At 41.0% G+C, this 17,066-nt stretch overlaps 1 protein-coding gene across 1 annotated transcript in view; it reads left to right on the top strand.

Moving 5' to 3' along the window:
* Nucleotides 1-17,066, top strand: part of vars2 (valyl-tRNA synthetase 2, mitochondrial) — a 92,088-nt gene that overhangs the window by 73,732 nt on the left and 1,290 nt on the right. The window contains 3 exon segments of the mRNA XM_044172331.1: nucleotides 11,972-12,083; nucleotides 12,273-12,475; nucleotides 14,123-14,272. Of these exon segments, the coding sequence (XP_044028266.1) occupies nucleotides 11,972-12,083; nucleotides 12,273-12,475; nucleotides 14,123-14,272 (465 nt within the window).

Below are 17,066 nucleotides of genomic sequence, written 5' to 3'. Positions count from 1 at the left end.
AAACAATGTGACATGGTAAATGGACTGCATTTATATAGCGCCTTTCTAGTCTTCCGATCACTCACAAAGCCCTTTACACTAAATATCAACATTCATCCATTCACACACATTCGAACCACCATTCTTCCGATTAGTGAACAACTCTACCTCTAACCCATAGACGCTGTGTCACTCATAGTTTGAAATATGGAATGCACCCACTAATATGTGTGTAAAATATGATAGAAAATCATCTGCGCAAAATATATGCTTTTCCTACACGTCCCCTCCGCGTGTTTCAACCATTGACTATATAAAGAGTCAACGGTCTCAACAGCTCAGGGGCATTGACTGTACATAAAGATGGACGACATGACAGCTCCTGAAAAGTGAAGCCAAAACATCTCAATTGCCCCCTGGTGGCTGGTTGCAGTATAGATCATAAACCCCGCCCCCTCCATGTTAATTGATGGGACATGAGCCAACTAAAAAAATCAAAGTCCATGTCAAATTTTTCACAAAGGTGGTTTCTGTCATTTTGGGTAGTTCTTATCACTCTGATGTATGTTCAAGTGTTAATTTTTCTGATAAGTTTGGTTCAAATAAGTTATTTGATGCTATAAAAAAGGGGGTTTCATGTCATGATTGACAGTTGAGGCTGGCTCGCAATTGACTCGGCCAGGTGTATGGGCGTCGCTACAGCACTTGATTGATTGCTTGACTGATTTTATTTATGGATTATCGGACGCAGGAAAAAGAAAGAAAATCCAAAGGATAACATGTCATAGTGAAAAAACTTATTTCCAACATGGTCCCAAGATGTTAGAAGACAAACAAACACCAAACATTCAGCATAAAAACTAATGACACAATCCTGAAGTCCAAAAGCACATCACCACAATTTAAGAAAGAACAAATAACACCCACATCAAAAAAACAAGAACAGCTAAGTAACAATGTCATTGCAAATTTCATTATAAATTTGTCACCCTGTTCCATGAAAAAGTCCTAACCTGAATTCTATAAGCCCCTCTCATATTTAAGAACTTAATGTGTAACGGAAGGGTGTTGGGGGCGGCTGTGGCTTAGTGGTAGAGTGGGTCGTCCACCAATCGGCGGTTTGATCCCGGCTTCCCTCAGTCCACATGTCGAAGTGTCCTTGGGCAAGACACTGAACCCCAAATTGCTCCCGAGGGTTGTGCCTTCGGTGTGCTATACAAGTACAGTCCATTTACCATTCCACAACATGGCACCAGTGTAAAAAAAGGAACTTCTTCTACTACAAGAAATACAAGCACTTCTGGAAAGGCTAAGCACCAATCAAATTTTTCAGTTTTATTGATTTATATAGTGCCAACAGAACTTATCTCATTGCACTTTTCCTATAGAGCAGGTCTAGACCATACTCTTTATAATATTATTTACAGAGACCCAATAAATCCCACCATGAGCAAGCTCTTGGCAATAGTGGCAAGGAAAAACTTGCGTTTAACAGGCAGAAACCTCAGGCAGAACCAGACTCAATGGTGGGCAGCCATCCGCTGCTGCCATGTTAGGTTTTGCGGGGCGGCACAATGCAAATTCCACCTAGAATTTTAAAATAGCAATAATGTAATGGTAGTGATAATATTAATAATAAAGTAATAATAATAGGAATGATAGTCATAGGAATAATAATGACAATAATAGTAACAAAGCCAATAACAACAACTGTATTAGCAGTTGTCGAGCAGGAACACGGGGCAGCAGGTGGGCCACAACCAAAGATCCAGTCTCTGCAGCTCCGGAGGTAGAAATACCTGCTGAAAGCGACAGAAGGAGAGAGGAGAGAGACGAGAAAGCACAAAACTATGGGAGAGAGAAGATGTTGAGTTAGTAACACATAGTAATGGGATAAAAATGCACACAGATGGAGAGGGAGAGGAGGAGAGAGGAAAGAGGTGCATCATAGGATGTCTCCCGGCAGTCTAGGCCTATAGCAGCATAACTAAGGGATGGTTCAGGGCTCACCCAAGCCTAACTGTAAGCTTTATCAAAGAGGAAAGTCTTAAGCCTATTCTTAAATGTGGAGATGGTGTCTGCCTCCTGAACCCAAACTGGGACCTGATTCCACAGGAGAGGAGCTTGATAACTGAAGGCTCTGGCTCCCACATACTCCCAAATGGACAATGAATAACTAGGTATCAAGCAGATGAAGTGGTAATTCTGCGGAATAAAGAAACACTCAAGGCAACCACTTGTCTTTCTGTAGGTTTACTTCAAATGTCTGCAGGCGGACTCAGACTACAAAGTGAAAGGAGCATCAGTTATTCATCCAGTCTTCAGGGTCAGGCACGGGGAGACGAGTGTCCCTGAAGTCTGGACCCAACAGTCAAGAGCATGTTTTGTAGTTCCATATCATCATTATCAATGAACTGTTCTCATCACGCAGTCCAAAACAATCATACACAGATCAAGTACTGACGTCAAACAGTTATGTATAGCATCTGTATATCCCACAAGATAATCGTGCCTGGTATACAAAAGAGTCATATATATGTTATACAAGAGAGTCATTTATGTGTATGTTATAACAGAGAGTCACGTGTATGTTATACAGTCATGCAGTATGTTTATTCTTGCCATTACAATTCCTCCCTTTTTAGCAGGAAATCATAAAAAATGCTAATCAAATAATGAAGAACAAACGTTAAAGGTAGGAAAGGAAAAATCAAACAAGTGGGGAAAACCTCAAGTGTCAGAGGGGAAAAAAACCCCACATGTACTTATCATTAGCTTGTCAAGCAAACTTCAATTCAATAGCCTATCATTAGCAGTCGTTATGTCATTATAACTGGACGCAGTAGAAATTAACACAAAAAATTTAATGAGAGACTAAATCAAAGAACTAAGTCATAAGGAATAAGTGTGCATGAATCAACAGGAATGTAATCATTAGGTAAATAGCTCTAGCAGTAATTATGATTTCATGAGAATTTTATTCTAAATTCGCATCATACAATTTTATTCTCCTCAAATCATATCATTGTCAAACGGAGGAATCCATTCAATAGAGCTGGATGTTATATTGACATACTGACCCATAGATGATTTAATTGTGGTACAAATCATAGATCTGAAACAGGGAATTACACAGCAGGTCAAGAGGAAGAAGAGCACAATTAGGAGCATGGTTGCCAACATTTTCATCAAGATGCTCTTCCATCCTCCCATAGTCACCCATGACCACATGTCCAATCCTCCCACACTCTGGGACTCTTGGCTTTTCTCCTCGTGCACTAGATCGTTCAGGTGGGAAACAACATGAGTCATATTGTCTTTGATATCTGGAACATAGGTGCAACAATCAGTCCCAATAATATAACAAACTCCTCCTTTGACTAGCCAGCATCAAGTCCAAAGCCATCCTGTTCTACAGGGCCACGTTTTTGATCCCCTGCATGGTAGGAGTGAGGGTGGAAAACCCCACCTTTACCAGGGCTGTCAAGTTCTACAGCCAGGTGATCTATCTTGTGTGCATTATTCACAATCCCCCACCAGGGGAGGATGCCACTGTTTCCTTTCTCCCCAGGTGATACTCTTGTAGTGGATCGCTGTGCTCTGTGTGGTAAGTAATAGTGAGCATAGTGGGTGTGGAAATGAGTGATGGTGGGCAGAATGATCACAGATGTTATCAGCTTAGCAGGATAACAGGTGCCACACCACCCCGGTCTGGGAGACTGATAAACATGTTGTCCACATACCCACACATGCTCTCTTAGGGATCCAAATCCATCCTCTGTAGGCATCAGGATGATGGGATTGTCGCTTCTTGGGCGGTGGTCAGAATAGTTGCATAACATGTGTTGTCCAGCTGACCTGGGACGGTGGTCCAGGGCAACCCTGTCTCATCACAACACTTAGCAAGTTTGTTTTTCAGAAAACTGTTCTCCCTCTCCACAGCTCCTGCATTGGCTGGGTGATAAGCACAATGATGTTTTAGATCAATACCAAGATACTCTCCTATACTCTTCAATGCTGCACTTATGAAAGGTGTACCATTATCACTGGAGATCTTACTTGGAATACCTCAGCATGGAATGATATCTCCTATAAGAGGCTTTGCTAGTGCTTCTGAATCCTGTTTGACTGTTGGGATGGCTTCTACCCATTTAGAGAACTTGTCAGCAATGCCCAAACAATATTTCTTTCCCTCACTGGGTGTCAGCTCAATGAAATCCATCTGCAGATGTTCAAATCTGTAAAAATGTATCTGCTGTCTTTGAAAATGTTCACAGTTTGGTCATTAGCACATTTACATGCTTCTGTCAACGCAACTAACTCAATGCTGCCTGTGCTGAGTAGTTTGATGGGAGTGGTTTAGCCAAAATAGTTTTATGCAATGTTGTTACTGCAACCCCTGCAAGATTTTACCAGTTGCTGGATCTCGTGATGCTGAACCGTCAACAAACAGCTCCAGATCTGGATTGATCAATGGAGTTTCCTGCAGATCTGGTCTGGGGGAGAAAGCCTCTGTTATCACTGCCACACAGTCGTGAGGTTCACCGTCTTCCGCTGTAGGGAGGAGAGTTGCTGGGTTAAGCACTGTACATCTCTTATCAGTGATATTAGGCTTTTCAAGCAAAATGGTGTAGTATCTTAACCACCTGGCTGTTAAGAGATGTGATGTTTTCTGTTCAAGCAATATAATTGAAACCGCATGTGGAACCAGCAGTGTTAGATCAGCATAAGCCACAATGTCACATGAGGCTATAACAGCTTTCTCTGCAGCAGCCACAGCTCTCAAACTATTTGGCAGCCCAGCTGCTACAGAGTCAAGCTTGCCGGAAAAATAGCCCACTGGTCTCAGTCTCCCCCCATGTTCTTGTAGTAACACAGAAGTCATGAACCCACCCCGCTCGTCAACAGTCTGTGTGAAAGGTCTGTTACTGTCAGGTAGACCAAGAGTTGGGGGTGTCTGTTGGGTTTTGAACAGATCATGAGGTCACCTACATATTGTAGGAGTGCACTTCCATCTGTCAAGTTTAACGTTATCAGATTGTTCTTTAACACATCGTTAAAGATTCCAGGACTCTACGAATACCATTGGACGAGCCTGGTGAATGTAAAACTCTTTCCTTCAAAAGAGAATGCAAACCAATAGTGGCTGTCAGGATCCACTGGGATGCTTAAAAAAACATTAGCCAGGTCAACAACTGAAAACCACCTACTCCCAGGTGGCCCTTGTGAGAGTATTGTGTCGGGGTTGGGAACATTGGGTGCTTGTGCATGTACTGCTGCATTTACTGCCTGCAAGTCTTGCACGAACCTCCACTGTTGTGGCTCTCTGGCATCCCGGAGTTTCCGTACGTGGAAAATAAGTGTCCGAACTAGAGATTTTGCACATGGAATTATCACTCCTGCTTTCAAAAGAGAATCAAACACCGGTTTAATACCTTCAACAGCTTCCTTCTTCAAAGGATATTAGTTCTGACACGGCATGTATGAAGATTTTGGTGTGATTACTACAGGCTCAGCATCTTTGATTAATCCTACTTGTTCCTGATTTAACTCAGGAATTTCGTCGAGACGTTTTTCAGAAAAATGTTTTTGTCATGACCTATTTCATCATCTGATGTTACCAAACTGGCCATTAAAAATTCTTAACCCAGTTGCTATAGCTGAAAATCTTTTCCAGAATACCTGAAGTCGGTTGTGAAAATCCACACCTGAGTCTGATGTCTTTACCCAACCAGCAGCTTCCTCACAACGTCTGGACCAAGGGTCCAAGCATTCCCATGTATCCTGCTTTGCTTTGAACAGGGGGACATGAGGATATGAGTTAGGGACTTGAAATAAAGCTTTACAAAGTGGATCATTGAAAGCTACTGAGACAGTGCATTTTTTGTCATTCCAGTACAACCAGGTCAGCTTTAATGTGTTTCTCTCTTTGTCTTGCCTGAACCATGTGTCATCGAAATGCAACCCCAAGATGTACATGTGATGTGCAGTGTAACTCTTGTGGCGACTTGATGTCTATTCATGCATAGTTATCTGGAAAGAGAGCTTTGACCTCGGTAATCAGAGTGTTGTTTATAGATCCAGCAGCTGTGTGAGGCAGCTTCCATTGATAAGTTTACATTAGCTCCCTGCTACTGTGTTTCACATAATGTGATGCAGTGTCAGAAATTCTGGCTACAACGATGCCTTCGGGAGTGGAAATCAGGATAATTCCTAATCTTATCATATCTCTTCCGATAATATTGATTGGGCATCATTTAGATAACAAAAATTAATGTTTAAAGTGTTTCTCACTGTATGACATTGGTGTGGTGTATCTTTCCACCAGGGGCGTTCCTGAAACTCCTTCTGTCTTCACACATCTGCCGCTCATTTTTGGAAGAACTGCAAACTCTGCCTCTCTGATAACAGAATCAGTCCCACCAGAATCCACAAGAAAAACAAATCTTTTCCAGCAACATCCATCCTCGTCCTCTCACCCTTCCTCCACGTCCTCGTCGACCTTGACCTTGGCCTCTGTTCTGATTCTTGTACGGCCTCAGCTGCGCCATCTGTAATCTGTCCACCAACTGCGTACTTTTCCTCTTTTTCTTATCTTTGAGGATTTTTTCTGCATGGATAGCATGTCTCTCTATGGTCTCCAGGTTACCATACTCCGAGGTCACACAGTCGCGTTTCACCATGTCCGTGATCTCAGGGTGGATGCCATTGATGAAACGGTCACGTAGATGTACTTCCCAGGCGTTGATTGTATTATTACCCCCCATAGCTTCAGACTTTTTTAGTCTTCTGTGTGTATTATGGATCTCTGAGCCTGGCCAAATACTCTGCTACAGTCTTGCCATTGTGTTGTTTGCAGGCTGTTATCTTTCCCAAATCCATTCTCAGGGGATAGAGAGTCTTTATTTTGTCACAGAGGTTAGTGATGGCCTGTTTATACGGTGTGTTATCAGCATGGTCTGAAAATCAGTTGTGAAGTCCCATCTCCTGCTGCCACCTCCACCATCGGTGCAATCACTTTTAAGGATGTGCAGGAGTTTGATCTGGCCCAAAATTCTTTGTTGCTTCGTGTGTGATGAGGGCTGGAAGGGCGATTGGGGGTAATTGGGCCACGCCAATGCGATTGGCCTCTTTGTAGGTTAGAGATGCAGGAATAAAGGACTCTGTTGATCCTTGTTGATCCTTACTCAAACTTTGACTGGTAGTGTACATTTGTTCATGTTCAGCCCCAGTGTGGTGTTTTTGTGTATGTGCATAGTTAACATTTTAAAACAAATCTCGGCAACACTTTACTTGCATAGTCCGCCTACAGATTATATGTAGAGTATTTGTAACATTTCAACTGTTTCGCTGTTATGTGACAATTCATGAACATACCAACCAAGATGTTTTTTGTACCTAAACCTAACCTTTATTTGTCAAACAGCTGAATTGTTGAATCTAATAACTAATAACCTGTTGAAATGTTAAAACTACTCTATAAACTATCTGTAGGTGGACTATCCAAGTGATGTGTAACCTAAATCTCAAATAATTCCATGTGTGAGAGGTCAATTGATATTTACAAGACTTTTTTTTTTTTTTTTACTACTGTTTGTTTATTATTTTGGGTATTTCCTTCTTTTAACTGTTTTGTATTGGTTATAAAGGACCCACAATTTATTTTGAGTGTAATTCAATTTAATTCACTTAACAGGTGAATTTGAAATTAATTTCTATGCAGGTAATGTTTGTATTCCAAGATGTACAGATCTAACATGTTTTCCAGGATCCAGTGTTTATAATTGAGTATTTTATGCAGTATTAATGTTTGTGGATGTGTTGTTCAGCTTCAGCCACCAGGTTGTGCCTTTTAAATAAGGTGAGAGTTTTGAAGCAGAAGTTTGCTGGAGATCATTATCTCTACACCTCAGAGCACTTGACTCCCATGCTTATGTTCATTCAAGTGTCTGAATAGCAAGAACTTAACACCACTAATTGCACTTCATGTTTACTTATCCTCATCTTTCCCTCCCTGTTGGTTTCCCCAACAAAACAAGGTCCATAGGGGCATCTCAAGAAATAAACATTTTCTATTACATGTTTTATATTATACTGAATTCTCTGCCATCTCATACAGGTTGATGCTTATATTATGGGTTGAAGCTGCCAATAATAGCTATCTCGCATTTCAATCTAACCAGTATTTCAGGAAGCAAATCATTAAGAGAAAAAATCTGTGTGAAGTTTGCATGTTTTGTCTGTATGGGTTTCCTTCAGCTGCTCTGGTTTCTTCGCACAGATCAAACACATGCAGGTTAGGTGAATTGGAGACTTTTAATTGCCTGTAGCTGTGAATGTTAGTGTGACTGTGTTTGTCTGTCACTGTGTGTGTTACTCCTGTGGTACAGGTGCCACTCGTGCAATGCATGCTGAGGTAGGCTGCATTCCATCATCAACATGAATAGGAAAAGCAGGTATAGAAATAACTGTTTAGTTGAAGACATGAAGACTGAGTTGCTCCTCCTTCCAGGGAAGGCATCTCCCGTCCATGACCTCTACATTACAATGTTAAAGTGTGGCCAGGGGGACAGACTGGAGTGTGTTTGCCAATCAGGCCACCCTGGACTCCCACACTGACATTGATTCCTATGCATCCTCCGTTCTGGACTATATAAACGCTAACATCAACAGTGTCACCAGCCTCAAACGGATTGCGTTCCCAAATCAGAAGCCATGGATAAACAGAGAGGTCCGCCTACTGCTGAAGACATGTGACACCGCTTTCAGATCAGGTGACGCGCAGGCTACAGTTCATCCAGGGCTAACCTGAAGAGGGGCATCAGGAGGGCCAAGCACAGCCACAAGCTAAGGATTGAGGAGCGCTTCAAAAACAACTCTGACCTTTGATGCATGTGGCAAGGCATCCAGGCCATCACGGATTACAAACCCACCAACACCACCCCACCAACCAGCGACGTCTCCTTCCCCGATGAGCTTAACAGCTTTTATGCCCACTTTAACAGGGACAACCAGGAGGCGGCCATCAAGGCTTTGCTCCCTGCAGAACACCAGCCCCTCACACTCTCCCCCACCAATGTGTGTTCTCCACTGAGCAGGATTGATGCACGTAAGGCTGCTGGCCCTGATGGCATCCCCAGAGGCGTGTTCAGGGCCTGTGCTGGGCAGCTCACTGAGGTCTTGAATGATATCTTCAACCTGTCACTGCCCCAGGCAGCTGTCCCCACAAGCTTTAAAACCACCTCCATCGTGCCGGTGCCTAAACACTCCACTGCAGCAAGCCTTAATGACTTCAGCAAGCCTTAATGATTTCTGCCGTGTTGCACTTACCCGCACCATCATGAAATGCTTTGAGAGGCTGGTCAGTATGGAGTATGGTGGATGCCATCTCGATGGTGCTACACTCTGCCCTCTCCCACCAGAATAACAGTAACACCTACAGATGGGTGACAAATTAAAGGAAAAACCAACATGAAGTGTCTTAGTATGGAGTCAGGCCACCACAAGCCTGATCTGGTGACTGTAAAGGCCGTAACATTTTATTCACATAATTTTCATACACACCAAACGATTCATTGAGCCCTGGTGCACAGAAGCATCTGCATTTCATATGTTTCTCCACTCTTTTATTCAGGTTTTTCCTTTAATTTGTCCCCCATCTGTATGTGAGAATGCTGTTCATCGACTTCAGTTCAGCATTCAACACCATCATCCCCTCCAAACTGATCACTAAATTCAGCAAACCTTGGGCATCAACACCTCCCTCTGTAACTGTATACTGGACTTCCTAACCAATAGACCCCAGTTTGTTATGTTAGACAACCACACCTCCTCAACCCTTACCCTAAAGACCAGCGTCTTCTACTCTTCGCCTATGACTACATGCCTGTACATGGTTCTAATACCATTATCAAGTCTGCAGACAACACAATGGTGATTGGCCTCATCAGCAACAACAATGAGTCTACCTAACAACCTGGCCCTCAACACCAAGAAGACCAAAGAGATCATTGTGGACTTCAGAAAGACCAATGGCAGCACACACACCCCCATCCGTATCAATGGCACAGAGGTTGAGCGTGTCTCAGCTTTAAGTTCCTGGGTGTCCACTGAGGACCTCTCTTGAACCCTCAACACTTCAATCCTGGTCAAGAAGGCTCACCTGCCTCTCTTCTTCTTGAGGAGACTCAAGAAAGTCCATCTGTCTCCTCGGATTCTGGTGAACTTCTACCGCTGCACCTTCGAGAACATCATTACCAGCTTCATCTCAGTATGGTATGGCAACTGCTCTATCTCGGACTGGAAAGCACTGCAGAGGGTGGTGAAACCGGTTCTCCACACCCTACCACTGAGGTTGTTCAGCGCAAGCAGTGTCTGCGGAGGGTGCGCACATTTGCACCTTCAAAAGTAGAATTTTGTGCCTGAAGTGACCAAAATGCAGCTTTAGACAAAACATGTCACAAGCAATATTGAGAAAATCAGTGTGCTACGTTTTTTATGGCCAGTTTCCCAATTCAGACAGACCAACCAGTAGGGGTCGCTGGAGCTGTACAGGGACATTATCCTCACTGGCTTCCCACCAGTAAACACTACCAGTTAACATAGTGACAAAGTGGTATTCTGTTTTTGTTTTTATTTTATTTTGGCAAACGTTGGTCGAAATGTAAATGTAAAATAGTATACACGTACAGTAGCTATAAAAAGAAAAATATTGCAGCTGTCATTTTCATTGCGTGCTGGTGGGGCAAGTGTTAAAAGTGCAGCAGCTGCTACTTTCTATGTCTGTAGTAGGGTGGACAGCTTGTGGAGAATCAGCAGCCCACTAAACATAAATTATTACCAACTGTACAATGCCAGCAACTGCCCCAGATCTCCAGGGGGCCCCAAAAACCCCAAGTTCACTGTGTAGCAAATGGTTTATATACAGTATATAATACAGGAAAATGCACCACTAAAGCACAAATGACATGATAAGAGCCTTAAGTTGTGCTCAGATAGGATTTCACTCCCCATTCATTTCAGGAACATGCGACACGTATTCTCCTGAGATTGTGAATTGACCTAATCTTGTTTATCTTGCACTTCAGTCTGATTGAACTTTGACAAGTGAGATCACAAGCCTGTCCAGCCAGTTTAAGAAAAGGGGTGGGACTGACCTCTCATTCAGAAAATATTGACTGTTTAACTGCACAGCAAAATAATTCAAGCTGCAGAGAAGGAGCACTGCTGCTTGAACAGGTTTGCCAGATGCAAAAAGGATACTGTAGCGTAATCGTGCTACTGTGAGTTCCTCTTGGCCCTGAGACACCACGCTGAGACCAGGGTTTCAGTGTATACATGTTCTTTATTTCTTTCTTTTCTGTCCACACGCTCTTTCTCTGCATCCATCCTCTCTCCGACCGCCTCTCCTTCTCTCTTCCCCCTTGTGTCCAGCATGCTACTGTATTTAAGGAGAGAATAATTAGTTAACCGGGTTCAGCTGTGCCAATTATCTCTCCTTGATGCTGCTCACCTGAGCAACTCCCCCACCTCTCCCTCTGCAGCTTACAGCTACCCATATCCACCTCCACAGATACATTTATTACATATCCAAAAGGTGACATGAGATTTCACATTTTTTTGTCAGTGTGTGGGTATTTTTTCTGTGGAACTGTCTACTGTACCTTGGCTACACACAATACTATTTCTTGAGAGCCCTGGGGCCCCCTAACAAGTTAATGCAGCCATGCTAAAGCCTAAGTCTGTCAAGTTGTAGCTGGATTAAGTATATTTAGTACTGGACATTTAGAATGTACAACACATACCTGGGTTAGAAATGATATACTGGTCTGCTTTACAGGCAAAACAGACGGTGAACTTGAAGTTATTACTCTGCTAGTTTGTAAACATGATCTTGCTCGTTTTTACTGTGTTCTGTTATTTTTGGCTGGATTTTCAACTTTCCATGTGTTTTAGCTGACGTGTTCTTTTTGTAACCTCTCCATCCTGTCAGATACACTGGCATTTCCCTGAAGAGGAAAGAGATTTTTTGCTGGTCCAGGAAGTGATCCGAGTGGCCCGCTCACTACGAGCCCAGTGTGGCATGACCAAAGAAAAACCTGCCAGTAAGTCATTTAACAATTGAAAACAACCATTTCAAAAATAACACTTCACGGATGAATGCTCAAAGACTGCTTGATATAAATCCAAAAAACAAAATAAATGAGCCTTATTGGTAAATTAATAAATGCATGGATTATTTAACGTGGTGAAGGAGGTTTATTTCCATGGTGCTTGTATGTTGTGTTTTTCAGTGTGGGCAGTGTGTTCACCAAGCCAGGCTGAAGTCCTCCTTCACTTTGGGTCAGCTGTTTGGACTTTAAGCCGGCTCTCCACCCTCCATATCTACAGTCCTCATAGAGCAGACAACCCCTTCTCTGTCCACTCCACTCCTCCACCTAAAGGAAGCCTCATCGGTGTGGTAGACCACACATGTCAGCTACATCTTCATGTTCAGGTATGTATCAACTTCCTTCTGCTTCAGCCCTTAAGCACTTCTCATAAGCACAATTATATGGAAGTTCACAGCTACCAATATTACAGTCAGGTCTGCAAATTCAAGTGGGATTTGCAGGGCTGATAGTAATATCAGGCTCCCCAACTAATCAATTAGTGGATAACAAAAGAAAGTCACCTACAATTTTAATAATCAGTAAATCTTTTCAGATATTTATCCAGCAAAAAAGTCTACGTCTATGTGAGGATTTGCTGCTTTTCTTTTATATATATATATATATATATATATATATATATATCTTTGTGTTTTGGACTGACTGACAAAACTAAATGACAAGTTATTTGAGGACGTAAACTCTGAGAAATTATAGAGGGCATTTTTCACTATTATCTGACATTTTATAGACTAAACGATTAATCAAAAAATAATTGACAGATGAACCTACAATGCAAAAACAAGATAGTTGCAGTTATCTGTCTTTTGACCTGAACCAAGATTTCAAGTGCTTATTGTCTCTGCTTAGCCAGCCTCATTCATAAGACTTTTTCTTCCTTGACCACTTTTCTCCTTCTCTCTGCAGTAAAACTCCACTGACCATATTGTGTAGCATTGTGTTGTTTACCAACACCCACTGCATACAGCGGACGCACCATAAAGACAGTACTAGTCAAGCCAGAGTAGCCGTCATGTGTCGATCCTTGTTGTGAATTTGATAAAATTGGTGCTTTTCTGGAGAGTTAACGTGCTGGTTTGACATCAGCAAGCCGCTGGTGTGTGCAATTTTACATAGAAAACAACAGGTCCGGGTGTCTTTACGTGTATCACACACTATAATGCCTTGATAAGCAAATCACTCCTGTTCCATAGGTAAGGGCAAACTTCACCTAATGACGCACTGACGTGACAGTGAGCTGCTGTAGCAAAAGAGTTTCCCCTCGGGGATCAATAAAGTATTTCTGATTCTGACAGCTATCAGTAGGTCACCACTCCTGCTGGGCCAGACAAAGCTAAAGTTAGCTCACTTTGCACAAGGTACCGTTACTGTAGTTCAGTTAAACAGAAACATTTCAAGTTACAGTAACTGAAAACAACTTGTATTAAAAACATATGGTCAAGCAGTGTCCTGCATAAAGTGTGTGCCTGTGATTTGCCCAGGCAAAGCGCAAATAGCCCACCTTCCACCACCACAAATAAAAAACTCTTTTGGATCTACACAAATCATGAGGGTGCCATATTTCTCATTCAAACCGAAACATTTTGCAGGAAGGCGATACATATGCAGATAATTATTTGATCAAATTGAAAATGTATTTGTGTGTGCATGATGTATGACACAAGTAAAATTAAAATTATAAATTAAATGTATCCATACTGCCAAAGTTAAGATGAAAACTCTACTGACAAATCATTTTCATTGTACTCCAAAATATAACCCTACCATTATTATTAGAAACTAAATGGGAAATTGACTACATTGACTCTGCAATGAGCTACCTAAACTTCAAAATCAAAATAGAATGGAATGTAGACTGGAATAGAATGTAGCCTTATCATCTACAACCACATTTCACTATTTTAAGTTTTCATGGTGGTGATGAGGATGTTGATCGTGTCTAACATACAGTATTATATAATTTCCTCTCTCAGAGTGGAATGAACATTGACAAGCAGATCCTGCAGCTCTCTCAGCGCAGAGACAAGCTTGTTCCAAAGCTGGAGGAAATCCTCTGCAGAGTCCAATCTCCAGACTACCTGACCAAGGTTCCTGCTCATGTCAGGCAGCAGATGGACAGTAAGGTGAGCAGTGGGCAGTAAGGTGCAGGGGAGCTGCTATAGGTTATTTAGGATTGTTTATCATTGGTCTGAACACACGAAAAAGTTAATATTTTGTATTAGATTTTTGTTCACAATGCTACGAACTTCAAGAAAACCGAGAGTTTAGTAAACTGTCTAACCTGCCACAACCTGCCTTGATCCAAACTGATTTTTCTTGTCTGTACTATGCCACTTAAGTAGTACATTTTTAGACACACTAGCAGCATGGCTCTATGGATGGCAGCGTTGTTCTGTCAGTCCACCACTTTGGTTCAGACTGAAATATCTCAATAACTATTTGATCGATTGCCATGAGATTTCGTACATACATTCATGTTTCCCAGAGGATGAATCGCAATGACTTTACTCACTTATTCAGTGAAATATCTCAATTTCTACTGGATGGATTGGCACAAAATGTTGTACATTCATGGTTCAGAGGATGTCTCCTAATGACGTTGGTGATCCCCTGACTTTTCCTCTAATGCTACCATGATATTCACATTTGTGCTTTTGAGTGAACTAGTTCAACCACTTTTGGATGGATTGCCATGCAATTTGGTACAGACATTAATTTTCCCCCAGGGTTAATTGTAATCACATTGGTGATTTTTCAACTAGTGCCACCATCAGGTCAAAATTTTAATTTGTTCACTACTTTGGTTTATGACCAAAGTATTGATAAAATGGTAACATGCTAAACTACGATGGTGGACAGAGTAAACATTATACCTGCTGCACATCAGTTAGTGTTGTTATTGTGAGCATGTTAGCATGCTGAAGTTAGAATTTAGCTCAAAACCCCACTGTCCCTAAGTACAGAGTGTAGCTGTAGACTCTTAGTCCTGTTATACTTGTTACTTGCGACTGTGGCAAGACATGTCGAAGTGTCCTTGGCAAGACACCCAAATTGCTCCCGTGTGTGTATAATTAGTTAGTTAATTAGTTATAAGCAGTTCAGTCATCATTGTGTGAATGTGCGTGATGTAGTTGATGTAGTAGTGTGTGATATGTAGTTGAAGTGCCTTGAGTAGTCAGAAAGACTAGAAAGGCGCTATATAAGTACAGTCCATTTACCGTTTACTTGTAGGAGATACTACAATGAGAAAGTCAAGAGAGAAATAGTTGACATCTTGATGAAGCTGTGGAGGGAATGGATATGATTAAAGAATGAATTGTTGGTTCATCTAACCAACAGGTGGTTTGTTTCAGTAAGTTTTTTAACAAACAACTAAAGTAGCTTTTGTGGCCCAAAGTAATTGTCTGTCTTTGCCACGTACATTAAAAGATCTTAAAGTGTTAAATTTGGCATTTTCTGAAAGCTACAGTACCTTCACTACTGAAAGTTGGAAGTTGTCATTGATTGTTATTTAAAAACATTATACATGGCAATGCCACTACATTATGGAACTCCAGAGAGGTTGATATTAAATAAAGACATTTTAAAACAATAACTATATCATTAAATATAGTAAAATATATAAATAAACAAATACATTTTGTGATAACCTACTCATTATTGTGAAATGTTATTTTAACTTAAGTTTTATTGGACATTTTTATTTCTTCATAGCAATTTTATTTTAAAATGTCCTTTTTCAAAAGTCCATAAAATGACTTCCAATAAATGTCTGTTACAGTACTATGAAATTAAGAATTATGAAATAACATTTGGCCATAACTTTTTAATTCTTAAATGAATAGTTTATTTTTAATATTTTAACTTATTTAATTTAATTTAATTTATTTATTCATTCATTCCTTTGTTTTACTGTATTTATTATTATAAATATTTGGTAACACTTTATATTAGGGTACACATATTCATCATTCACCACCACCAACTAGTTTTGCTTATTAGCATATTAGTAGTATGTTGGCTCTTTATTAGTCATTATAAAGCACTTATTAATGCCATATTCTGCATGACCACATTCTACAACTACTAGGACCGTGTTGATGGCCTAGTGTAGATTATCTTGAGTAACCAGGTCATGATTTCTGGAAAGAGAAGTTACTGTTGAGTTTTAATTTTTTTTTGTTTTATTTGCCGCTTTGAGCACCACAAGCTGAGTGCCATATAGTTCCATTATATTCAAAAAATGCAGACCTCTCTATGGCCGATATCTCCAAAACTCGGCAACTCACGCCAAAACTATCTAGATAGAAAAATAGCACTACAGGTAAGAGGAAAAATATGTATTTTTGATTTTGATTTTGGGGTGAACTGTCCCTTTAACACTTAACAAAACTATAAGTGTTAATAGTGTCCAAATAAGTCTAAATTAAAGTGGTCATATTATGCTATTTTTCTTTCCTTTACTGTATTATGTCTTTTTGTGTATGTAATAGGTTTGCAAAGTGAAAAAGCCCAAAGTCCACCCCACAGGGAGTTACCCTCGCCCACAGAAAACACTGCTCCTGAACTGCTTGAAAACAGCTCGATTGTAGTCCAGCCTTTACTTCCGTAATGTATGCGTAATGCGTCATAATGCACGAATAATGCAGTTTCCAGTATTTAAGTACACCGAAATATGAAATTAAACTGTTAGATACCCTCCAGGCAGTCAGTGGGTATGAAGTTATTACTGTGATGTAGAGACAATGCAGAGTCAAAACGTTAACTATGAAAGATAAATTAGTTACAAATTAATAACTTATCACTCTGAAGCCAGAAGAGCTGCTCAGTTTTGCAAGACGGTGTATGTCAGTCATTTTCATTTTTGGCAGCTCTACCAAGCACCGAGTGTAAAAAAGAGCCATAGCAACCTAACGT

Source organism: Siniperca chuatsi, linkage group LG17, assembly GCF_020085105.1.
Source record: "Siniperca chuatsi isolate FFG_IHB_CAS linkage group LG17, ASM2008510v1, whole genome shotgun sequence".
NCBI classification, from domain to species: Eukaryota; Metazoa; Chordata; class Actinopteri; order Centrarchiformes; family Sinipercidae; genus Siniperca; species Siniperca chuatsi.
The sequence above is the reverse complement of the archived record's forward strand: the minus strand, read 5'-3'. Positions and strand labels throughout refer to the sequence as shown.